Genomic DNA, 27287 nt, shown 5'->3' with positions numbered 1-27287 from the left:
AAGTTAAATATATATAGATAGCGGGCCGGTGGTCGGCCCTGATTGTAATTGCCAGATGTTTTGTTTGTCGATCAGGATTGGAAGCTCTCTGAATTTCTTCCAAGCAGACTTACATCATGATATTGCTGCAAGTTCATAGCCACTGCCAGATGAAAGAGTGCCCCAAAGATAAAAGAAGTCCGTTATAACTACAAGTGTCTCCTCACCAACCATCAATAGGTCAAGCGAATCCATGACAGCGCAGGCACTTGTATCTTGGATCAGGTTTAAGAAAAGAATCCTACAGATTTGAAACTTTTATCAGACTTTTGTTCATTTTATCATGAACAGATTTTTACATATACCAATATGAACTGATCTCATATACATGTAGCAACAGACAAGGAACAAACAAAAGAAAAATGTATTTCAACATTGGATCATAGCCTTTGTCTAGTTCGACTATCAATGTTGCAAAGCAAACTTAAACAATCTTTAACATAAAATATCCCCATCGGGTTTTGTTATTAAACAAAGATGTTTCTTTTGATTGATAAGTGGGGAGAAGGGGTCATGAATTAATATAATACTTTGGCTGAAATCAAGATAGCAGCTCATTTTTCGTATTTCCGGGGACCATATCTTTAGTGACTAATATCCCCCCCCCCCCCCCCCCCCCCAAAAAAAAACAGGGAGCATCTCACAACACAATTTCAAGCTGATTCATCCAGAAATGAATTTTAACCCATTTGTTAGATCTGCTAACTTTATAGAAATTCTTTTGAACCTTCACAATTTTTCATCGAGAAAGAATGCTACCATCCAACTAGGACAACCTCCTCCAAATGGTAAAACACCATCAATTCATCAAAAAGAACAAAGACACAGTTATTTAGTGAAGAATTTTCTTATTGTTAAATAACATAAATTACAGGTATATCAATGCTGTACACTATAACAAAACAAAATATGTACTTATTTTTATGACATGCACCACCGCTGCACTGAATGAGTAATAAATATTCATGCATCTAATATGTTTTTGTTCTGCAATCTTTTTTTCCCTCCACAATACAAGACAAAACAAAGATTTGAGTACATGTACTATACTTTTATCACAAACAAATTATTAAACGTTCAACTTGGTCTTGGAAGTTCTTTGTTTTTTGTCATATCCAAAGAGTAAATTGTTAATTTTAAGATTGTACAGAAAGATCATTTTTAAAAACATAACCCAAAATCATGTCTTCGATGGTTAAAAAATATTGCAAAATTTGTACAAAGGCAACTGAGCACAAAAATAAACTCTCTTACATATCATAAAAAGTAAGTTGAAAGATTTTGAAGTGTCAAGACCGACAACTCTTCAATCACTGCTGAAACAAGAATATGTTTACTGAAAGTTTTTAATTAAGAGGATTCAAAATCACAGTAGAGGGAGAGAGTCCTGCTTCAGTTTGAATGCCATTACATAAAAACTTTCAAAACCATGTTGTTTGTGATAAACCAATTGATCAATTCTCCACTTTACAACACATACAACCAATACTTACAAAGAAAATTTTGCATATCTATTAACGTTTAATTCATTATTTTAATTCATAACATTTAATTCATTAACACTTCATTACTCTATTCTCTTGTCAAGGACTACATGCTTTGAGGTCTGAATTTTGCCAAACAGAAAAAGGAGAAGGTACAAAATACTCTCAACAACTTATTTTCACCAACACACAACGTATATCTCACAACTAAATGTAGTATATTTCAATTACATGTATGCATTTATTCATCTAGTACATATCATGTATTTTGAATAAAATCAAAATTTTGATACATCTAATAATTGTTAAATATTGCTTTTAAAGGCAAAATCAAACAATCTATATCCACAATCTTGATAGATCATTCATTAACTTGATATTCATCATCCCCGAATAGAAACCAATCATTTCATGCATGGTTAAGTACCCTGTTTACTAATGAATACAAATTAATTATGCCAAAATTGAGACCAATCTGTATTTCTTAGATGTTACATAAAATGGTGGGTAGATCTTTAATAAAGCAGTTTTTGGTCCTCTTTCAGAAAAATTTGAAAATGGTCACTATTGCATACATGTAATCCTTTACAATTCTTTACCTTAAAACTGATGACACTCTACACCACAAAACTAGACATTTTCATAATCATTCAGATGAATAACTGACATTCTTGACTTGACATACACCGTATTCTATGGGTACCAAAATCTACCCCCAAATGCACCACATGTTTCATTCACACACCCTTTCCTTATTTTTCTGAATATCATCCTCTTTTCTCTACACTCACTGTTGCACGCGATTATTGCACTTTTTAGGTGTTTCTCTACAAAATATACATATTTTGTATCTACGAATGAATGCGTCATGAAATGTTGTTTGAGTACCAGCAAAGAGTCATATAGCATACAATGTTACCAAGCCATATAAAATACAGAAACTTTTGTTTTGGAATGGTTATCAATCATATGATCAATAATAAATGAGGTGAAATACAAACAAAGACAAATTTACCACACATGCTTCCGATCTACACCAGAAAAACTGCTTTTCTCTCCTGGCAGAAATACCACTAACTTTTATTCGCATCTTTCTCAAACACTTCATTAACTATGCAACAAGTATATGTTCACTATCATCTATAAAATCAAATGATTTCTTCGCACTGGAATTACAAAGCACTCACATTCCATGTATTATCTACCATATGTATAAAGCAAACAAAAAATATAAAAAACAAAACAAAGAATACATACTGCTCATTTCAAATCAAACATGACACATCATAAACATCCATTGAACATGTTGGAGCAATTGCATCAAATAACACACAACATTAAATATTTCTATCTCAAATTTGTGCTAAATACCCACAATGAAAGATACGTTTTATACCTCCTTTTTTCAGTGGAATGCCCACTGAAAGCAAAGGGCAGTAACACAGTTTTCTAAAAACTGCAACCAAGTGCGTTGTTACTTTTTGTCCATAATGCATTGGTTCTTGAAAATAACTTACAGTTTCTATTTTGCACGCCGATTTTATCGTCCAGACTTTGAATGCTGTATTAGCCATTGTAGTGTAATATCTGCAACATCAATCAACATAAAATTAAACTGTGCAAATTTTATTTTTAAAAAGTCTCTTTCTTCTATCAACAATCTATTCATCCTTTCAAATTTAAACTGCCAATCCTATGAAGTTTATAGATAAAGTTGTCAATCTCTTTTTGTTTCCGTGCAGTCACCATGGTGACTTACAACAATAGAATTGTTCCCGGTCATTCGGAACTTATCTAGCATTATCGTAGATCAACATGGCAGTCGGCTGGGGAAAAGAACAAGAAATTTGGGTACTTTGGATATTTTCATGGTCAGTTTAATGGGTGTCTCAAAATAAAACAAGAGGCCCATGGGCCACATCGCTCACCTGAGTCACCTTGGTCCATATCAGAAGATTTTCCATATCTATTTGCATGTAAAACCGTAGTCCCTATTATGGCCCCAAACCTACCCCTGGAGGCCATGGTTTTTGCAAACTTGAATCTACACTATGTCAGAAAGCTTTCAAGTAAATGTGAACTTCTTTGGCCCAATGGTTCTTGAGAAGAAGATTTTTAAAGATTTTCCCTATATATTTGTATGTAAAACTTTGATCCCCTATTGTGGCCCCATCCTACCCCAGGGGGCCATGATTTTAACAAACCTGAATCTGCACTATATCAGAAAGCTTTCATATAAATCTCAGCTTTTCTGGCTCAGTGGTTCTGGGAAGAAGATTTTTAAAGATTTTTCCTATATATTTGTATGTAAAACTTTGACCCCCTATTGTGGCCCCATCCGACCCCCGGGGGCCATGATCTTAACAATTTAGAATCTGCACTATATCAGGAAGCTTTCATATAAATCTCAGCTTTTCTGGCTCAGTGATTCTTGAGAAGAAGATTTTTCCTATAAATTTGTATGTAAAACTTTGATGCCCCCCTTGAGGCCCCATCCAATCCCCGGGGTCCTTGATTTTAACAAACTTGAATCTGCACTATATCAAAACAAAAACAAAAAAACCAAACAAACAAAAAAAACAAAAAAACTTTGACCCCCTATTGTGGCCCCATCCGACCCCCGGGGGCCATGATTTTAACAATTTAGAATCTGTACTATATCAGGAAGCTTTCATATAAATCTCAGCTTTTCTGGTTCAGTGGTTCTTGGGAAGAAGATTTTTAAAGATTTTTCCTATATATTTGTATGTAAAACTTTGATCCCCTATTGTGGCCCCATCCTACCCCCGGGGACCATGATTTTATCAATTTAGAATCTGCACTACCTAATAAAGCTTATCTATAAATTTCATCTTTTCTGGCCCAGTGTTTCTTGAGAAGAAGATTTTTTAATGACTCTACCCTATTTTTACCTTTTCTTGATTATCTCCCCTTGGAAGGTGGCCTGGCCCTTTATTTTATCAAGTTAGAATTCCCTTTACCTAAGGATGTTTTGTGCCAACTTTGGTTGAAATTGGCCCAGTGGTTGTTGAGAAGAAGTTGAAAATGTGAAAAGTTTACAGACGGACGGACGCCGGAATACGGGTGATCAGAAAAGCTCACTTGAGCTTTCAGCTCAGGTGAGCTAAAAATACACTATCATGCTTGATTTGTCACAGTATTTTAAGTTTTACAAACATGATCTAGGGTACTTTAAAAATTATCTCATTTTACTGGACAATAAAATTTGGAAAAAAGGCTTTGCATTTTAAAACAAAAAATAAGTTGATGAAAAGAACAAGAAATTTGGGTACATTGGATATTTTCCTGGTCAGTTTAATGTTTTGTCTCAAAACAAAAAAAATATTTCAAATCATATGTCTTGTTAAAGAGCATTTTAAAACACTTAGATTGATATAAATTTGACAAGTTTTGGTGACACTTTGCCAACAAGTGGTGATGTCTACATGTGAACGAAAATTCTTGAAGGGACGTGAAAACAAACAACAATTAATCACAGACAACCTTCTACTTTCTGAATAGTACAGAATCATTTTACTCATTTAACAGAAAATGAGTTAGAAACCAGGAGCCCATTTTACAAAACAACTTACGACAAAGTCACAAATCTTAAATTGTAACACACATGCAATTATTTGTTCAAATGAATGAATTAAAACTTTTCTGAGGCTTAATTTTCAACATTTTGTTTTCCTATTTAGCATAGGATTGAATGATCTTACAATAATCAGAAAGATTCCAGTATGTAAAGTTGGTCGAAGTCGGATGTTCTTCTGTAAATTTCACCCCAGAATGCCCATGGTTTATTTATATGTATTAACCTGTACTTGTATCTACATATCTATATATAAAACATCAAACAAAATTATTCATGAGAATCCTACTCTCACATCAAGACAATCTCTCAAATTTATGTTAAATAAAGGACTTGAAAGGAAAAAGTGATTTAAAAGCAGGCAGTCTTATACCATACAAGCAGAATTTTTAGCAATGATCTATTTTTGGCACTGTTAACGAGAGTGATGAGGTCGCTAAAATTTAATATTTCTAAAAATTCATTCCACATCGGAGGTAATAGTTACTTTTTCTGGAATCATAAAATCACTAAAATTAGCTCTCGCTAAATATTTATCCATTTTTATGGGAAAGTCGCAACATTTGTGCCTCGCTAAAAATCCACTTTAATACATGTATACAGTACTTTATAGATAGAGAGACAGTGATACACAGTGTTACTTTAATTATCAGACATATTTCCATACTCACCAATATTCTCTTTTTCCTTACAGGATATAGAATAACAACATATTTCTCTGTCCTGAATGGCTGACAGATTCCTGTTAAAATAGTGGTTTTAAATTCAAACAGTCTTCCTGACAAGAACACTAGAACATACACTCTTCCTCATACAACTTGCAATTCAAGTTTTACACCTTCATGTAAATAAAACAGCATTTCTAAGTCCACGCACTTACATACCAGAGAGAAATATTAATATATATGTTTTAGCAATTCAAATTAATATATTTTACATATAAAATTATGCGAATCTGTCTAATTCCTTAAAGGGGTATGGACACGATTTGAGCTGAGAATTTTCAACTTTTGTTTTAGAATATTTAGAATGCTTAAATAAGGTATTGCTATTGGTCGCAAAAATTTGAATGCCAGTTATTGAGATACATGGGAGATACAGAGCTCACAATTCTTTGTTACGTAAATATGGATCGTGCCATGTTTTTGTTTACATAGGTTCAAAATACTAGTAAAAGTTTGTTTAAATCAGATTTTTCAATTGACAAGTTAATTCTGAACACAATTAAATTGTTTCTAGTGATTAGCACATCTCACTTTGTTTTAAACATGCTATTTCATATTAAGCTATTTCTATGCAAACAAAAACATGGCATGAGCCTTGCTTACATAACAAAGAATGAGTGATGTATCTCAATTGTAACTCAAAAATCGATATTCAAATTTTGATTGACCATTAGAAATACTTTAGTTGAGCACTGTAAACAACAAAAATGGAAAAATAAAATTTGGAGCTCGATCGTGTCCATGCCCCTTTAAGATGACACATGCATCACCGGTGTCCTTTGGTGATTAATGCGTTTCACACCATGAAATGTTGTGAACATAAAATGAATTTATAAATTTAGGAATTTATCAAGTGATCAGCTTTCCTGTTAATGTCATATCTTCTGTTGTGGTGATGGTAGTATATTGTACGATGTGTATATCTTTTAAATTATCTCTTTTAAGTGTCCATGAGTATTTCTATTCCATAATGCTGTACCTTATTAACTTTCTTATTGCTGTAAACTGCTGTAAACCAGTAGTATCCGCTGTAATATAACTTACATTCTCTCTATTAATTCCTTTTCGTCTAGAGCCCCGGGTAAATCCCTTTTGTTGCCCAGCACCAGCACTGGAATACCTTGGAGCTGTGGTTTGTCTAGGAGATGGTGAAGCTCATTCTTTGACGGTTCTACCTTATCATGATCTGCAGCATCTACCATGTACCTACAATACACATGATACAAGTTCTACCTTTAATATCATGATCTGCAGCATCTACCATATACCTACAATACACATGATACACGTTCTACCTTATCATGATCTGCAGCATCTACCATGTACAACTGTACTTACAAGTTCAAGCACACTATCAGGTTTTAAAAATAAGTTTTTGTACCACCATTAGTAGCTGGTTGAGTAAGATAACAACACAAACTTTTTTCAGTAAGATAACCTTTTGGGCCCTTTGCCTAATCTTGAAAAAACTAGCCCCAGCTGCCATTACTATTTAATAAGTTGAATAACATTGTTAAAAGGGGGAATGAGGCAGGGGTGGGGGTATTTAGCAACCAATTCCTGTCATTAGGACTAAGTCTTAAAAAAAATTCTTATGGTCACAATCTGATTACTGGCTTATTAGGATATTTGTTAAACAAGATACTCTAACCCATTCAAATTTTAAAAGCGGTACCAGCAGACTAGTGTTAATTTCAAATCCTGCACTATCATTTCACCACCATCATTATAACTTGGTGTGATCTGCACTTCCTTTACTGCACTTGAACTTCAAAATCAATCTTTGAACAATGAAATGAAAATGAAGTGGAGCATTGTCATAAGGCAAAACATGAAAATATTTGGCCTGATCTGCTGATTAACAGTTTCAAAACCTCAGCCGATATATCACTCTTGTTAATGTTCTAGATGACATCCTGTGGTACAGACCCTGAAACATGCTACTACACCAGTTGCACGGTACGGTTCGGTACGCTTTATGAACGGTACGATTCGTTTTCTGAATGGTACGGTTCGTTTCTTGCACGGTATGGTACGCTTCTTGAATGGTACGGTTCGCTTCTTGCACGGTACGGTTTGCTAAAAATAGCTGCACGCTTTGTGAACGGTTTGCATGTTTTATTAATGAGGTGGGCGTGGCCTGAACGCTTTGACTTCGTATAAATTGTACGTTTCGATAGTTTGTTTTCACTCGATCGGTCTTATTCGGCTCTTTGATTATCAGCTGCAGGATTTGTGGTTGTGTTAGAATGTGCACATGGGGAAATGAGACGTTATTTTTGATTGCTTCGATGGAATAATTCCATATTGATAACGTACATAAAAGTTATGAATAAAAGTTTTTAGAATTTGCTTAAGTCTAAGTCTTAATGGTTGTTATTACGTTTCAATTTGTTTTTCATTTCTCATCAGACATTTATTAATTTACGATTTTATAAAAAGTTGTTACATGAACTGCTCCCCGACATGGGCGTGCGTAAGTGTAAAAACAAAGCGTATTAAGTCTCCGGATATAAATTACAGTGCCTAAATTGGAAAAGTTTTTAAGAAGAAGTGAATTTTGTTTTGAATACACTAAAGTCGCAAATGACACAATGATTATTTTCTGCACTTCACATTTATTGTGATTTATCATCGGCATTATGAAAGATCCAGGATATCTGCACGTGAAGTTTGTACGTCCTTTTTTGTCAGCATTCAGTCATTCATAATTAATAATGTTAGATATCTGTTGCATTTGTCTTTGAATCAAGCCATTGTGAAAATAATATACTGTGGCTGAAAAAGTGGGTCACGTGACATAAATTGCACGCTTTCTGCACGGTACGGTACGCTTTCGGGCTTTTGGGGGCGGGGTTTGCATATTATCCTGCACGCTTTCTGCACAGTACGGTACGCTTTTTGAACGATACGGTTCGTTTCTTGAACGGGACGGTACGTTTCTTGAACGGTACGGTTCGTTTTTGCACGGTACGGTACGTTTCTTGAACGGTACGGTTCGTTTCTTGCACGGAACGGTTCGGCTCGTTTTTAAGGTGTAGTAGCACGTTTCAGGGTCTGTACCCATGGTAACTCAAATTATCCTGTACAAGATTGGATGAAGCAAACAAAAGGTTATGATTACATACCCCAAAACACAAATCAGTTTTCACAACTTCCATCATTTCTTATTTTTTGCCAACTTCATGATTGCAGACTAAAAATTCACAAGTTAAACATTGCCAATATGATAGAGGTTTTAATTAATCAACAATAATTTAAATTGGTATCCATATTTACCTGTATCATCGATCATCAGGGTCCAGTTGCACCAAAGTCAGTCAAGTTTAAGTGATATTTAACTTCAAGTTAATGCATATGAATGTTCAAGTTAATGGCCAGTTAACTGTCAGTAAAATTCATGTTAACACTATATAAATGTTCAAGTTAATGGCAAGTTAACTGTCAGTTAAAGTTAACTAACCACCGTGCAACTAGGTCCTGTTGTGCTTCATTTAGAAAACAAAATATAGGACTGCAAATTTTATCGAATTTTTTATACTATATTTGTTATTCATAAGATGGTATTAAGGAGGAGTGAAATAGCAGCTAATATGTAAGGTGTTGGAAAAGTAAATTAATCTGGGTTTCAACTTTCAGTAATCAACTAGTCTAGAGTATAATGGTAAATAATTTGAAGCTCGGAGGTAAAATAGAAAACTACAATTTCAAATTGGCTAACTAGTTTGAAAATATCAACCTATGAACAGCATCCTATCTGTGTGTACAATGTATATTACACATTCAATCAAAGCTTATAGTACCTGTTCAAAATTCTCCTATTAGATGAATAAATAGCAAGCAGCTACTGTTGTAGGTAATACTTTAAACTTACACAATAGCATTAACACCTCGGCAGTATCTCTCCCACATCGTTCTAAATCTTGGTTGACCACCAATATCCCACAGCTGTAAAGAGATCAATACACACATATACAATTATAATTATTATATCATAGATAACATATTCAGCATAATGTAATAACTGTCCATATACATGCTACATATATATGCTACCTTTATTGTGACATTTCCTTTTGTAATCTTCCTCATGTTGAAGCCTACAGTCGGAATCATATCTTCACTGAACTGTCCAGACTGTGTAAAAAAGAGAACATATTTTTTTAAAATCATAAACATCCAAATAACAGAGATCCTGAAATGTACCGGTCCAAAGGTTTTGACCACATTGGAATGATAAAACTTAGGTGGAAGTATATAGTGTATATTTCACTGTTTGATCATATGAAATTATCAAAATGACCAGTATGGAAGAAAATCATATTGAAACTGAAATTTAATGCAGCACACATTACATAAATTATATGCATACATAATTCTACAATTTACACTAATATTGAACTGGTTTTGAGTGACCATCTGTATCATGATAGTTATTCAAACAAAGAACTCGCCATACCCCATACATCTAGATATAGAAATGCTTCTGGTTACCTAGTGACAAAATTAATTCAGTCCTTAAAATATGCTTTTCTGGCAGCCATTTTGTAAACCTCCTGACCCTGCCTTTGCTTTGTGTATGCTACATCAAAATATGGGTCTTCTGAGTCCAGATTCAGCTGTGTCTGGCACTGCCTGCTAAGTGCAGTCAAAGGCTTTGCCCCATCCCTGTGTATTCCAAATTCACGTTGATGGCTATACCATATACTTTTTCGGTCATTATGAACACACTTTATTCGATGGAAAAAGCCCACAGGCAGTTATATCACTCGGGTTCAAATTTACTATTTAAGAGTACTTTTCAATAGTAAATTCGAACCCAAGCCATATAATTGCCTTTGGAAATAGCCACATACATGCACTTGCATAAATTTCGGTTCCTGAACAATGGTGAACATGTACTTTTGTATACATATCATATATGTGTTACCTGTGTGACACTTGTAAACTTTTATTCTACCAAAAGTAATAAAGTATACTGTCCTAAAATTACACACAAGACGACAATACACGACATAATATCAGGGTTCGAAGTCACCTCATGTCCATAAGTCCGAGACTAGTAAAACACATGTCGGACTAGTAAACTCTCTATAGCACCAGTCCGTACGGACTAGTGAAAATCCGGAAATCAATCTTGAATTGGTTAAGATTTTAGCAAAATTGTATGAATCTCTTAGATGTTTGAAGTTATGGTCGATTACCTGCATGGTAAAGTGTTTGCATGACAATAACATGCTGATCTTCCAAACACATAGAGTGCGTTCGAGACCGCCATTCTTCGCACGAGTACAAATTCCTGCCAATTCTGAACGCCGAGTACGCATCACAATAACGGGTTCGAGGTGCAAGAACTCACACCACCTCTGTAAGTAGTGTGGTCGAAGAACACGTTCGTGCACACATGTTCTAGTCATTAGCGACTCTAACACAGGAGTTCATAAAATATAACACTATAGCTCATGACTTGGTCAATCGAGTGAATTCTATTGACTTTATTGATAAAATTTTGAACACCTGTGACTCTAAGAACTGAGCACGAGAACAATGGGAACGTCGATCTCGAACGCACTTACATGTATGGGCATTTATAAAGGGGATTACGTGATTAACTCGGAGGTTACTGTATGTGTCTGAAGATCTTGAATGCGAAATAAAGTATGATGGTCTGAATTGTTTGCAAATGTGATGTGTTTGGTTTGATTAAATACTACAGAATAAAATAAGATAATTTCATATGATATACTGGATGGACTAGTGAAATGCTTTGCGGACTAGTGAACATCAATAGTCACTAGTCCGTACGGACACAGGAGTTTGAAATTTTATCAATAAAGTCAATAAAATTCACATGATTGACCAAGCCATGAGCTATGCGTTAGCATAGCGGACAGGAATGAAACGCCGTTTTGGATAAAATCTCGAGTTTCGCTTTGAACCGCCGCGCAATGAATATAACTCGTCAGTATTTATCACTAACAACATTTGCCTACTTCATTCCTGTTCGCTATGCTAACGCATAGCTCACGGCTTGGTCAATCAAGTGAATTTTATTGACTTTATTGATAAAATTTCAAACTCCTGTGGTACGGACTAGTGCTTGAAAAAGTTAATTTCAAACCCTGATTATGCTCGATATTTAAGTAATAAACCACTGGGATTTCAACAGTAATGATATCAAACTATTTCTTGATTAGAATATATTTTGTACATGTTTATCATCATGTTAATCAATACCCAATGTTGTAATTACATGCATACATGTGACACAATGTATATTTGTTTTTCCTTCCAGGGATCATTAATTTCTACAATGAGATATAAGTATACCTTTCACTAGCAACACTTGATTGGTTTGAGGCAAAATACTTTAAAATCTAGTGGATTTTGGAACACTAGATAAGATTTTTCAATGTTATCATTTCCTTCCTCACGTTGACTTTCATACTAAAGAACTAGAAGCCTATGTACACCTATGTGCATTAACAAATGTTAATATACAACGCATATCACAAAGAAGGCCTATGATAATTTTTCAAAATTTAAAATTGGCCCTTCCGACTACTTCGCTTTTTGCAAGGTAAAGGACTTGCTGATCAGGAGGCGGAGCTGATTTGATACTTACTGCTATGACATTAACGAATGTCGTCTTCCCTGAATATTGGAGGCCAACCAACGTCAGTTCCATCTCTTCCTTCCAAAATAAACTCTTGAACCAGTCTAAAATTCTTTGAAAAAAGGCCAACATTTTGTCTGTAGCCTTACGAATACTTAGATATATTTATTTTCTGTTTCTTCCTTCGACACACAGACAGAATAATCACATGACAAAGGGCAAGGTTATGGTAATCCATTTTTAAAAATACGAATTTGTCAAAACGAAAATAAAAAAAAAAAATCTAGAATGTTTTGATTTTAAAAAATCGTCCCTTTATACTAAGGAATTTAAAATAATTGTACATTTACAATTATTGCAAAACTTTTGATTGCATTAATCTATTGACAACAGAGCTGTACACTACTTTCGGTCTTTGACATTCTCAATAGTAAAACTTCACATGACAACTTTTGCAGACGAAGTTTTATGCAAAACCTACATGTGACAACACTTTAATCAGGTGAATTGAGGGAGTGAGAGTCAGTATGCTGGTTGTAGCGGGATTTCTGTCGTTGTTTGCTGTTATTTATGCAGATACTCCTGCAAACTGTACCTACGAGGACATCCAAGGAAGATGGATGTTCCAAATAGGAAGCAGAGGCCATGATAACACCATCAAATGTGACTCAGTAGCTTCAGGTAGAGGTTTAGACTTGTGATATCATAATGATGTGTAATGCTCACCATGTATTGAGTCATGAAAGGTCGAGCTAAGTGGGTATAATTTGTCGGCTACTTGGTCTGATCTTACAAGGCAGGGTCTTGATTTCTTAATTGCCTAATTGCATCTAGTGAGTTAAGTGATGGTTGATGCACATTCATAACCACGATAACAGACGTTTGTTTCATAAAATATTGCTTAAGAAGTGTTATATAATTCTATTTACCATAATATGTTTTACGGTGTGACCATTGAGGCGAGCGCAGCTTCATGTATGCACATATTTTGTAATGTTCATGCTTTGATCAGATTTAATTTAAACAATATCTATTTGCCAAATACTCATTACATGAATTTTGTCCCAGGGTTTTATATAAAAAATCATTAAAACACGTATACATGATTGTGATTGAAATATTTTTATGCTACATACATTTTATTTCTGCTGCCTTCACTGTGACTTGCTTAATTGATGCACGACTTGTTCTGAACTAATTAAATATGCTCTCAGCAGTAGACTGCCTCTACTTTCCTTTTTTCTACTCTAAATCTTTTCAAGTTACTAATTGTATGATAAAGATGCCCAAACCTTTCAAGTTTGTAAAACTGTGTTTAAACAGAACTGCCTTTGAACATAAAACGCATTTCAATATAATGATAATTTAAAATTAAATTGATAAAATTTAATTCAACTATTGGGCATGTATATGAGCGGACATCCCGCCCACCACCACCATGCGCACATATCTAATTTAAAAATAAAATGAAATTCATCTGATAATCCCCTTATAGCAATGGTATATTCTAAAAGAAAATTAGAACAATTTTCATAATATTGTACATAATCCTAGGTGTAACACAATGATGAAATATTTCAGCATTCACATATAATTATTGAACAAAATTGCAACATATTTAAGCCCCTCTCCACTGTTGTGAGAATACAGTAATTAAGATTAATTCACAAAACTAGAATTGATTAATGATTTTTAGTCGTTAATACATGTAGCAAGTGGCATGGTTGGTTATCATAAGGGGGGGTGGGGGGGATGGGTGTTTGCATTACTGGGCATGTTAAAAGGAAATGGATTCAAGCACTCATTATTTTTATTCACGAAAAAAAAAAACGAGATTTAATTTTTTTTTTTCTTCAATCCGACCGAATTCCATCAATTTTTTTTATAATTTGTTAAATAGCACTAATTCAGTACTTGTGCTCCCTCACATATTCTTACAATTTAAGTTAGTCTCCCTTTTTTCTTGTTAGAATAATAAATTCCTATTGAGAATTTAGTATTTTAATCAGATTTATGGTTTGCAGTCGATTCGATACCATATTACGTATGCGTAATGTTTACGTATATTCAATAGTGTCCCGTTAGTATGACTAATAACAAGTATGTATTTAGATCCGCCACTGTCAGTCTTATTATGACGTACGTCAAAACATAGACATGACGTCACACATCATCTTAGCATGCCTTTCATAAACATTGCACTTCGATAAAGATTTCGCCTAATGGTGCACTGAATTTTCGAGCTAGGAGGCCACAAGATTAGGATGATAATCCACGTAAGTTCACAATCATATTCGAAGGTGTGACTTTGCGAGATCTCAAACATTTTTGACAAGGGACTTCTGGGATTGGCGTCAAAAAATTTTCCTTGTTAGAGGTTTAGATTCAGCTCGGATTATTTCCCGCGCTCTATTCATTATTATTTTTTTATGAGCCATTGCTTTGCGCTGGCTCGCTATAACATAAGGTAAATTCTCTGTTTTAACATTTTAAATGTTGCAGATATAATCTTTCAACATTCGTGAGTTTTGCTGGTTTGATCAGCTGTTGATATTTGAACATGTCTATAACTTCCTCATAACGCCATTGCATTGTTGATTGTATTCAAGAAATTTATCAATAATAAGTGATGTTTCAGTTAGATCCTATAATCTAAAATAGTATTATGTCTTTCAATTTGAATGCTTTATTATTATTTTTTTCAACAATCAATCTTTTCAATGTTATGTTAATTACCTGATTACACAATCATGTGTTGTGTAAATGTCACTCTTTAAGGTTAAAAGGACCCCAGTGGAAATAAGACTTGTGGGTTTCAGGGCTAATCCATGGTATACAGGTATAGACATCATCTTCGCTAGCCAAGGGTTTTCTTTCGGTCCACTCCGCTCCATATGGAGCAGAGTGGACCAAAACCCTTGGCTAACGAAAATGATAGCCAAGGTATAGACAAATATGCATCTACATGTACTTCAAATATCAAATAGCCGAGACAGTTTTCCTTTTTTTTTTTTTACCTTAAATGTATAACACACAATGTATCATGCATGGAACAGTTATTTTACAAGATGTCTTGTTTTAGATGTATGTCTATGTTGTTTCAATGGACGTGCTCAAACAAAATGAAGAGATGGAATTGTCATGGTTTAGATACACATCTTACAGGAAACTAGGAAAAGTTGTAGCATTACAGAGTACTGTACTGACTTGATTTTAATTGCTGAACATGTAAAGTGAAAATTAACAATATTGTTTTGTAATATGTCCCCGGATTTTGTTTGTAAGGTCAGAGTCATCAGAGAAAAAACTCCATAACAATCAGGAGTATGAATTAGGATTGGTTGTGTTACCATATACACACATTTATTTGCCTATAACATTCATTTGGATCAACCTAGAACTACTGCAATTGCATGTGCAAAAACATGGGTCCACATGTGTGTTGACTTTGAAGTTCTGGTCGATCCTGATGGGGCTCATGTTGTAGATAAAGTACAAACTTATATTAAGTGTATCTGATCATTGTTACTTATCCTCTCCCATGATGACACGAGGTGGTGTCCCTCTTATAATTACTTATCCTCCGCTTGCCATGACGACACATGAGGCGATGTTCCTCATGTACACAGTTACTCACAGAGTTATTAATCCTCTCCATGCCCATGACGACACGAGGCGATGTTCCTCATGTACACAGTTACTCACAGAGTTATTAATCCTCTCCATGCCCATGACGACACACGAGGCGATGTTCCTCATGTACACAGTTACTCACAGAGTTATTAATCCTCTCCATGCCCATGACGACACACGAGGCGATGTTCCTCATGTACACAGTTACTCACAGAGTTATTAATCCTCTCCATGCCCATGACGACACGAGGCGATGTTCCTCATGTACACAGTTACTCACAGAGTTATTAATCCTCTCCATCCCCATGACGACACGAGGTGGTGTCTCTCTTGTAGTTACTTATCCTCCGCTTGCCCGTGTAGGACACATGAGGCTGTGAGTGAGTGTTCCTCACACATAGTTACTTATCCTATCCATGCCCATGAGGACACATGAGGCAGTGTTCCTCACATAATTACTTATCCTCCCCATGCCCATGAGGATACATGAGGCATTGTCCTTCACATAGTGAGTTATCCTCTCCATGCCCGTGAGGATACATTAGGTGGTGTCCCTCTCATAGTGAGTTATCCTCCCCCGTGACGACATGAGGTGGTGTCCCTCACATAGCTACCATGATACACACTATATAATATATATTATATACATTGTATATATATATATTTCTCATTCACAGTGGAATCTACTGTGTATGTGACTCTGAAGTTCCCTGATATTGCTGTAGATGATCAAGGAAACATTGGCTTTTGGACTCTTATCTACAATCAGGTATGAAACCTAATGAATTGTCGACTCATGGATGTATGCTGCTTACTTGTGCAATGCCATTCACATTAAAGAAATGAAATTATAGTGAAAATTACTGATAGGCAGTTTCCCCTTTTTAAAAATGAAAACCGGACAGTTTAATCTGAGGGTTAGTTTGAATCCAGATGCTTTTGTCAATTTATCTGTACTTACACCTGTCAGTTACGGATTGTAGTATACTAAGGTGGAGTTCATCTTTCCTTCTACAATCCATCTGTCATCCTCTTGTATTAAACCCAGATTTAAAAAAAAAAACTTTTGAGGCTATAAGGATCATCAAATTTGGTACACATGTTTCTAATGACTGACTAGAAGAAGCCTACTATTTTTTCAAGGGTAATTTTTTAGGCACAAAACAAGATAGAAACAGCACTAATAAGGCTAGGATTATCAAACTCACAACACACATATGTCACTATCATAATGAAGAAGAAACAATACTTACTTAGGGCAAAAATCATCAAACTTGGTGTATTTGTTCTTTGATAATTGTTGCATAGCTGCAATGTTGGATAGGTGTATATTGTGTCAGAAGCATTGCTCTTTTCTTTTTCTCTCTTTATATATATATATGTAGAAAATGATATTTGTATTTATGTGAATTACATACAGCAAACAGTTTTATAGATTATAAAAGAAAATGTTTCATGAAGATGAGAAATAATGTTAGTTATATTCATTTGTAAATTACTGAAATAATTCAGTTTCATGATATTTCAATTGAATGTCTGATTACAGGGATTTGAAGTTTCAATTGAAGGAAGGAAATACTTTGCCTTTTCCGCCTACAAAAAGGTGGAGAGAAATATCACGAGTCAGTGTGGGAAAACGTTGCCAGGGTGGACGCATGGTGTACTGGAGAGAAATTGGGCATGCTTTCAGGGACAAAAAGTGACGCCTGTTCCCCCAAAGTACCACGTAGTGCCTGAAAGACACTCAGCTGAGTAAGCTCAAAATCTTCTTAGCTAAATTAATCTGTACATACAGTGATCCATGACAGTACAACCAAATTTATTATCACCTAGAAAGGAAGATTTTTTATTAAGACTGGAATTACTAATTTTTAACCCACCATTTATCTTCAATGGAATTTGGATTCTAAATCTAAAAAAGAATAATTGTAAACAGATCTATGCTAAAATACTTATGGATTATATGTGTATGATTGACTTTGAATTCCGTTTTACATGTACCCGCACTACTTCACTGACACTCTATCCTCAGTCTTTGCATCCATGAGAAACTCGAGTACCGTATTTTGCCGAATATAATACGCACTTTTTTTAGAGAATATTTTTGTGCCATAAAGGGGTGCGTATTATATACCACAATAGGTTTTTGACCTTTTTTTCCAGATGAAACTCGGCGATAAAGTAGTGTAATATTTCACTCAAAGACCAAGGCTTCGGATACTGTACGCCTTTTCACGTTCACCTATTTATTAAGTAGAAAATTCGACCTCAAGAAAATTACTACAGAAACGTAAAATTGCAGAAAATGTGATATATATACTTACAATATCTAAATAATTCAATTATCATGAAACAAACAGCCAATCAAATTGCATTGGATCTGACTATTCATTACATCGCATGCTGCCATTATTGAAAGCATGTGTACACAATAATGCCTTGACACGTGCTAAAATTGTTGGAAAATAATTTTGTCACTTGCTAAAAGTTTGTTTACTGTAAGTTTTATGAATAGGCCTAATTTTTAATGAAATACTTATTTGAATCTTTGAAATAACTATTCTTGCGTAAAAGCATGTGTTTTACGAAGCCATTGTTGTGTACACTGCTTTTGTTAGATACCCCCTCCGGGTAAAGAAATACCTAACAAAATTTTTTTTCACACATTTTAATAGTCATCTTAGTTAACGAAGAGTTGATAATTTGCATCTTTGTACCTACCATGGTGTGTTGATTACAGTAAAATAAGCGATAGTTTAATTGTTTAATTTTATTTTTATAACATCGGCTATTTGATTGATTTTAAGTTTCAACAAAGGAAATATCGAGTCAGTTAAGACTTTAATGCTACAAAATCTCGTGCTTTGCTGAAATGAACAGGCTTGTCCGGGTTGATATTTCCCTGAAGATTCTCATTGAAGATTACCGCGATGTAGACCTCATCTCAAAAAGTTTGCAAATTATTGTGCGTTGTTTAGAATTCATTATTTCTGCAAAAATATTAAGTGAAAATTAACACCAAGTATAAAATAAAGATTACCGCTTGGTCAAAATTTTTGCTGCGTATTATACACCCGAAGTGCGTTTTTTCACCAACTTTTAGGCTCAAAGTGGGGGGTGCGTATTAAACACCACTGCGTATTATATTCGGCAAAATACGGTACATATTATTAATTGATTCGAAGATTCTTGAACTCTGATCTCCTAAAAGTTTTTGATCTATCAAAGTGATCGAAGTCTCGGTCCCAATTTTTTCTATATATAAGTAAGTGAATATACTCTTGATATTTTGAACATTTGATCTCTCAAAGTTCTAGATCTCTTGAAGTAAATCCTGGGTCCTGTTATACCCAGAATTACATCATATTTAAATTTTGAAATCTTGAAGTATCTGTTGTGTATAAAATGCAAATAAATTCCCAATCAAACCAGATTTTGTCATAGTGTCAGTATGGCAAGTATCACTCAACCAATTCTTACACAAAAACTTCATAGCTACACAGAGCAATTTGTTAATATATGTATAAGATTTGATATACATGAATATATCATTACAGTGCATATATCTAAGTTTTTCGACAGTCACATAGACTTTGAGTTATTGAGAGTGTTTTGTTTGTACATAGCATTAGTAGTGGACAGCAGCTACATGTACACACACATTGAAAATAAGTAGCTCCTATTTTGAGCATATTTCAGGAATTTTGATTGTAACATTTATAATGCATTTGTGAAACTGTAATAATCAATTTCATCATGACATGAATATATGTACAATGTAGTTAGTTGATATAAAAGCAGGCCACTTTTGCAAAAACCTTGAAATATATCTATAAGCATTTTGATAGATGGTTGTCCAGAAGAAGTTACATTCACTAAATAAACATGATAAAGTATTGAGTGATTTCTAATAGAGGAATTAGTATCTAAAATGTTATTTGTGAGGGATACCCAGTGGTTAAAATTAAAACGCAAGTAAAAACAGTCCAATAAATGAATGTTGTAGATGAATTACATGTATTAAATAAAATTGATTCTCTATGGAAAAGAATTTATTATGAATGGGTACAGATACATTGTTTCTTAAATGCATTTGGGGAATGAAAATGTCTTCAACCAATATTTTAGATAAAGAAGTATAAAGAATGATGACGGGGAATCAGAAAAAAACTTTGTTATGTCCAAAGTCATGATAACCAATTGTTTAGACATAGAATATGAAGAATTTAGCTGGGGATTATTCATTTATGTAGGTAAATTCGCTACAACCATGTTCCTACTAAACAAGTTTTACTGATGTGTAACTGCAACAACTTACATTCAACATTACTCAAACTTTGTTAGTAAGTATACACACCTAAGAGATGTGCACTATTGTCTTTATGTTTCTGAGATATATTTGAGTGATCATTAGAAGGCGATATGTACAGATCTGTGGTAATGATTGAATTGGACATGATGTCAGTATTTATATGCATCATATTTTACAGACTTCTTGGACAGTTGAAGTACCGAATTGATCATGATTTCATCACTCAGATCAACCAGAAACAGAATTTGTGGAAAGCCACCACATACAAGGAGATGGAGGATATGACATTAGAGGATTTAGTGAGGAGAGCTGGAGGCAGGAAATCGAAAATCATTGGGTATAAATTCAACTTATCAAATGTTTAAGATCATATTCCTGCTACAACGTTCAGATGTATATGTATAGCTGATATAGTACACATGTTAAATCTGCATGATCTATAACTCTTCTTCATGCTGAGGAGTCAATGAGTAGGAACAAATTAAAAGTCTCATTTGTTAAATCAGTGAAAGAAGCATTTAGATGTTGCATGGAATTCATATTCCTGTGATAATTGACTTTATACTTACAAAAATGTACTTAGTAATCTTCACTCCTGGAGGGGCATAAGGGCCCTTATGATTGGCTTTGAGATTTTAATTTATTAGAAAATCATATGCAATATAGACATTATGGCTTTTCATTTGTCAGGATCCCAAAGCCAGCCTCAGCCAGTGAAAAAGTGAAAAGAATTGCTGAAAAACTCCCCGAGACCTGGGATTGGAGAGATTCAGGATTTGTTTCTCCTGTCAGAAACCAAGGTTTGAGAAAAAATCTTCTTTTTTGCACATGAAAAGAAATTGTTTACAGGTATATCCTTTCATAATTTCACAATCACTGCTGGATAGAAGTTGAAATGAAAAAAAGAATTCTAACAATTTGAAATCAAAATGGACCAAATTATTCCAATTTAAAGTGTCATGTCACACAGCACTCATTTTGATATAGGAGGAGAATATTAAAGAATATTCATAATTATTTTACAGATTTGTTTATGTCTCCCCTCTTTCAGGGGGATACATAATGTTTTTGTACTTTCCGTCCGTTCATCAGTCCGTCCATCTTCTGTCACAAAATTTCGTGAACGCTTCTCCTCCTATATGGATAGACTTGAAACTTTGTACAATGCTTCATTGTCATTTGTAGATGTGCATATTGTAGGGACAGGAGGATCCAATTATTTTCCTAAAAGTTATAGTGGATCTAAGAGGGGTGGAAGATGTATAAAAAAAAAAAAAAAAAAAAAAAAAGCTTGTGAACACTTCTCATCCTACATGTATGTTTCTTATCGGATAGATTTGAAACTTTGTACAATGCTTCATTGCCATTTGTAGATGTGCATATTGTTGGAACAGGAGGATCCAATTATTTTCCTAAAAATTATAGTGGATCTAAGGGAGGTGGAAGATGTAAAATAGCTTGTGAACATTTCTCCTCCTATATGGCTTATCAGATAGATTTGAAAATTTGTAGAATGTTTCATTGCCATTTGTAGATGTGCATATTGTTGGGACAAGAGGATCCAATTATTTATCTAAAAGTTATAGTGGATCTAAGAGGGGTGAAGGATGTTAAAATAGCTTGTGAATTCTTCTTCTTTATGGCTTATCTGATAGACTTGAAATTTTGTATGATACTTCAATGCCATTTGCAGATGTACATTTTTCAAGGACAGGAGGATCCAATTGTTGTCCTTAAAGTTATAGTGGTTCTGAGGGGTGGCAGGTGTAAAATAGTTTGTGAACACTTCTCCTATGTGGCTTATCGGAGTTCATATTGTCTTTGTTCCTGCTCATGCTTTCTCCTCCATACATGCAGTACATTAAAGGGAGGAGGTTTCATTTGGAGCACTTCCAATTTGGGGAACTGGGGAGACATTTGTTTTTCGTAAAAACAATCTCTAGTTTACGATAATTTTGTACAGGTGGTTGTGGAAGTTGTTATGCCTTCTCTTCTTTGGGGATGAATGAAGCTCGTTGGAGACTGAGAACCAATAACACACAGCAACCAGTATTCTCCACACAAGATATTGTGGAATGTAGTGAATATTCTCAAGGTAATACACAAATGCTTCACAGCTAAATGGTATGTATATGAGCAAGTGTAAACTATCCCACACCAGATACACCCCATCACACCCATGTACTAGTAAATCCATTCCTTCTAAATCTGATGTATTTTTTTTATTTCACATTTTAAATTTATATATAAATTCTGTTTATAGCATATGTTTTAAATTTATATTAGCTCTAAATCTGAACATTTTATTTTGTTTTAAAAATGTGCTTTTTGATACGATAGCATTGTACGAGGGCGAGTCAATAAGTAACCAGCCTCTCCTATTTCTGATTGACCAAGACAGTGCATAAAACTACGCTATTTCATTGTATTGTTAACAAATGTAAACTAGATGTGATATTGGTGATCTACATCATAACATGGATGTACATTTTTTTCCCCCATTTTATTTCAGTGTGAAAATCCAAATTAGAAACTGGTTTTGAAATAACAAGTCCCAAATTGAAGCAAATATTGACAAATGCTACAGTTGGAAAATTATGGTCTCGGAGTTTAGTCTCATTTAACAAATTGCACTGTAATTTTTATTTATTTATTTATTATTTTACAAATTTACTTATTCTTTAAATACCCAAAACAGACTACCCCCCCCCCCCCCCCCCCCTAGAATTGCCTCCAGAATACAGGTGATGCCTTCATATAGATTATATAGAGTTTACCTCGGCCTTTTTCATGGATGGCGGATCTCAGCTGGTTTAGCAAGTTTGCATGGTAAACTCATTATTGTACTTCTCTTGGGTAAAAAGTCCAACATAATAACGACTTTTGCATCCCAAAATATTGTGGCCATCACCTTACCAGCAGATGGTTGTGTCTTGAACTTCTTTAGCCTCAGGGACCCAGGCCCTACGCACTGACGACTGAGCTTTATTCTCTGGCTTATAATAATGAACCCAAATCTCATCTACAGTAACCAGACACAAAAGAAAATCATCTTTGCCTAAAACGCTTCAACATAGTGCTGCATACTGATGCTCTGGTTGCCATTTGCTCATCGCTAAGGGATTTGGGGACCCAACATGCTGTTAGCTTGCGCATACCTAAAAGATCATGTAAGATTGTTGAAACGCTATCATGTGAAATGCATAATGCCTGCGCTATTTCTTCCACCTGATTTCGCCTATCAGAGTATACCAGATCCTGAACTTTCTTATACATTTCTTCGTTGGTGGCATCCAGTGGGCGTTCAGACCTGGCTTCATCTTCTAAAGACGTTCTACCGCGTTTGAATTCCCCTACCCAGAATTTAACCTGAGCATAAGATGGTGCAGAAGACTCATAAACATCGGCTAACTCGCCATGTATTTCCTTGCCTGTTTTACCTTATAAATACAAGTACCGAATTATAGCACGGTACTGAACTTTAGATGAAAAGCATGCCTTTGCATTACTAGCCATGTTTGACATTCAATATCTTATTAGAATGACTCGATACGCGTGCAATTTTGTACCCGGGTAAAAAACATGTATTGAAAGAAGGCATGAAAGTTGTGACCGTCTTGGTCAATCGGAAATGGGATGGGCTGGTTACTTATTGACTCACACTCATACAATAACTTTTTACCCCAAATCCAACCAAATTTTAGTTGTGTCTATAACTATCATTTATGAAGAGAATTCAATTATACATGGTAATAAACAACTCTCTAGTAATTACTAATTTTGACATCTAGCGAGACTGATATGTGATGTACACCTGATCTTTTTGCTTAGGATGTGAAGGTGGGTTCCCATACTTAATTGGAGGGAAGTATGCAGAGGACTTTGGACTTGTAGATGAGAAATGCAATCCCTATAAAGGAAAGGATGGCAAATGCTCCACCCAACAAAGCTGTCCTCGTCAGTATTCCTACAGATACCAGTATGTCGGCGGATTTTATGGAGCGTAAGTGATTCATTCTTAGGGAAAATATTTCAAATGAAACATCATTCACTTAAAAGTATTCAACAGTCTTAGATTTGATTAAACCTGAGCATTTATGGAAATATAGAATTGTTAACAGATAAGTATTTACAAGGGTCAAACTTTAATGCTTATTTTTAGTATAGTTTATTTTCAAGTCATGCGAAGGCAATGGAATTTGACACACAGTCAGAGTCAATATAATTATTATATCTTGAACAAGGGATTTTTGGAATGTGCAAATAGAACTCAGAATTATTATTGATTCAACAAAGAATCTTTCCTTTAAAATATAAATTTTACTGAAAAGCAACCATCAATTCCTGTAGCCTTCTGTCAAAATTTACAGGTGTAATGAAGAACTAATGATGATAAATTTGGTGAAGAATGGTCCAATGGCAGTATCATTTGAAGTGTACAATGACTTTATGAGTTACAAAGGCGGTATATACGTCCATACAGGACTGGAAGAGAAATTCAATCCTTTTGAGATAACCAACCATGCAGTGCTTCTGGTGGGTTACGGCGTGGACCCCGTCAGTAAGGTGAAGTTCTGGACAATTAAAAATTCCTGGGGAACAGAGTGGGGAGAGAAGGGATACTTCCGAATTAGGAGGGGCACTGATGAGTGTTCCATTGAAAGCATTGCAGTGGAATCATTTCCTCTGTATTAAGCACTATACTGAGGGTCTTTTCTTACACTGGCTCTCTTACAGCTAAAGTTCTTCTAGTCCTCTAAACGTATAAATATCAATTGGTTAAATTTCATTTACTTGAGACACTTTTGATGTATTTTGAAAATATTGTGTTTTAAAGAAACATATCAAGTTCTACTGTTTTAAAATTAGGTACATGTATATGTTAAATAGGAAAAGTTTTGTTTGGAACAATTCTTGGATTAATCTGATTTGTGATACAGCTGTAATACGCCAGTTTCAAGATACAAACTCTTCTGTGTAGGAGGTGCATTTAGTGGAACTTTGAATGACTAAGTGGGACAGAGTGGGCCTACAGTCAGCGAGGAAGACGATGAAATGTATTAAAAGCATCTTCTCTTTTGATATGTAAATGTGGGAAATACAAAATACTATGGATAGAAATGTTTTACTAAAGTGAAAACATAAAAACAATGTCATATTTGCAAGTAATATCTTAGATATGGTACTTATGACCAACGAAATAACATGATATGATAAGAATTCGATGTATTTAATTATTCACTAAATACTGATAACTTACTTAGTTTGTGCATCGAATTCGGGTGATCAAACAGTGTATGAGAAACTTACTGAGTACATTCACTTACGCAGTGATGAATATTAGTCCCACTCCCGCGTGTAAACAAATTGTTTCGCGCCTCACTATATACGAGAGTTCTCCAAAGGGAAATAACTCGGGTGTATCTCGAAAGCGGCGTATTCCAGTGTATTTTTATAAAACTGATACCAACTTTTGCATTCTGTTAAAAGAGGTCATGTTTGCTGTCCTTAATATGAACAGTGCAATTTTGGTTTGATTGCATTCTGTTGTAATGTATTTAAAGATATCATGTCCATTTTGTTTTAAGATCAAAAGTATCATATTGAAAGATATCACATTCTTGTTGTTTAAAGATCAAAGTGCTTCTGATCCATGTGCTTGACAAATATTGTCTCCCTTTGTTATTATCTACATAACTATCAATTGTCAGCCATTTTAATTTGCTCACTTTTATGAATATAATCAAACTTAATTTCAAATTAATGCCCCCCCCCCCACCCCCTTTTTTTTTTGGTAATTTATGATTCAGTTTGATGTACTATAGAGTTTGATAAAATATTTTACATGATTGTATTCATACAATGTTGATTGTTAAATTTTTATTACACATTCTAATTTATGGAAAGGCTATTTTTGTATAATAAAAATGCACATATGTACCTTGTATTAGTCATTGTTTCAGAATTAGTTATCCATTGTTTAAGCATAGGTAGGCAGTATTTGACCTTTACACCTGTCTGTGGGCTGAGACGACAAATATTTGGAAGCATTGAGAAAAATAAAGTTTGTCCATTGGTCCCTTAAAAAATGTTCATGGTTTATGAGAAAACAAGTCCGTCATTGGTAAAAGACCAGATAACTAAAGTAAAATTTAAAATAGATATATAGAAATGACTTCCAAATTTATTAGGAAATTGTTTTATGAACGGGTTAAGAAGCCTACACATCCCAAGCACATACATGTATGTAAGGGATTATGGTTTAGATGAGTCTGATGTTATGTATATACATTGTAGCAAAATTGGAGAAACAAATTGAAGATGGCAATTAATGCTGAGTTCTTTTATTTCTAATTGACTTATATTTCTAAGTATTCTGAATAAACCAAAATCAATTATCGAAATAAACATCACACTACTGTACCCCTGTGGCATGAACCTGACCCCAAGGGAACATAAATCTACATCGCACTTCTGTACCCCTGTTGCATGAACCTGACCCCAAGGGAACATAAATCTACAATTCATGAAGAGGCATAAGATTAAAGGTTTCTATAGCAAATATGCCCCAGGTATAAAGATGTGCAATTGAATACTTTAAAATAAAGTTTGTTGTGCATGAATTTTAAGGTGCTACCATTTCAAGTTTTTAAATGTGAATTGATATAAGGATTCTCTTTCTTGCATAGCCACTTTCATTGACTGAATGGGAGGGGCATTGAGGGTCTCCCAATCCTTTTTAGGTCACTTGAGTCAGGTCGGCTTATTTACTTTGCAATTGGTGATTGGTCATTTTTATCAAATGAATGTATATTAGTTAATGACATTGCTTCTTATGGCAAAAATTAAAATGAACTTGAAGAAATATGCATATGCAATTACA

The 27287-nt window shown here is 34.5% G+C and overlaps 2 protein-coding genes across 2 annotated transcripts; one reads left to right on the top strand and one right to left on the bottom strand.

Annotated features, from left to right (window-relative positions):
* Positions 1–870: 870 nt before the first annotated feature.
* LOC125653287 (ADP-ribosylation factor-like protein 8A) lies at positions 871–12886 on the bottom strand. The gene is made up of 6 exons (XM_048882664.2): positions 12469–12886; positions 9900–9980; positions 9718–9791; positions 6888–7049; positions 5790–5860; positions 871–3110 (listed from the first exon to the last, which is right to left on the bottom strand). The coding sequence occupies exons 1-6, from the start codon at positions 12589–12591 to the stop codon at positions 3064–3066; spliced, it is 558 nt and encodes a 185-aa protein (XP_048738621.1). The 5' UTR covers positions 12592–12886; the 3' UTR covers positions 871–3063.
* A 4-nt stretch (positions 12887–12890) lies between these two features.
* LOC125653285 (dipeptidyl peptidase 1-like) lies at positions 12891–26344 on the top strand. Its single transcript, XM_048882660.2, has 8 exons — positions 12891–13140; positions 16770–16861; positions 17639–17844; positions 20583–20741; positions 21095–21204; positions 22368–22499; positions 24236–24407; positions 24775–26344. The coding sequence occupies exons 1-8, from the start codon at positions 12987–12989 to the stop codon at positions 25097–25099; spliced, it is 1350 nt and encodes a 449-aa protein (XP_048738617.1). The 5' UTR covers positions 12891–12986; the 3' UTR covers positions 25100–26344.
* Positions 26345–27287: the final 943 nt, after the last annotated feature.

Source organism: Ostrea edulis, chromosome 7 (genome assembly GCF_947568905.1).
Source record: "Ostrea edulis chromosome 7, xbOstEdul1.1, whole genome shotgun sequence".
In the NCBI taxonomy this organism is placed as follows: domain Eukaryota; kingdom Metazoa; phylum Mollusca; class Bivalvia; order Ostreida; family Ostreidae; genus Ostrea; species Ostrea edulis.
Note: the sequence above shows the minus strand (reverse complement) of the source record. Positions and strands in the feature narration are given on the sequence as shown.

Coding starts and splice junctions, on each gene's coding strand:
- LOC125653285 (XM_048882660.2), top strand. CDS start 12,987: ATGCTGGTTGTAGCGGGATTTCTGTCGTTGTTTGCTGTTATTTATGCA. Junction 21,205..22,367: donor TTCTCCTGTCAGAAACCAAG/GTTTGAGAAAAA, acceptor AATTTTGTACAG/GTGGTTGTGGAAGTTGTTAT. Junction 22,500..24,235: donor ATGTAGTGAATATTCTCAAG/GTAATACACAAA, acceptor CTTTTTGCTTAG/GATGTGAAGGTGGGTTCCCA.
- LOC125653287 (XM_048882664.2), bottom strand. CDS start 12,591: ATGTTGGCCTTTTTTCAAAGAATTTTAGACTGGTTCAAGAGTTTATTT. Junction 9,792..9,899: donor AAGGAAATGTCACAATAAAG/GTAGCATATATA, acceptor ATCTCTTTACAG/CTGTGGGATATTGGTGGTCA. Junction 5,861..6,887: donor AAGGAATTAATAGAGAGAAT/GTAAGTTATATT, acceptor CTATTTTAACAG/GAATCTGTCAGCCATTCAGG.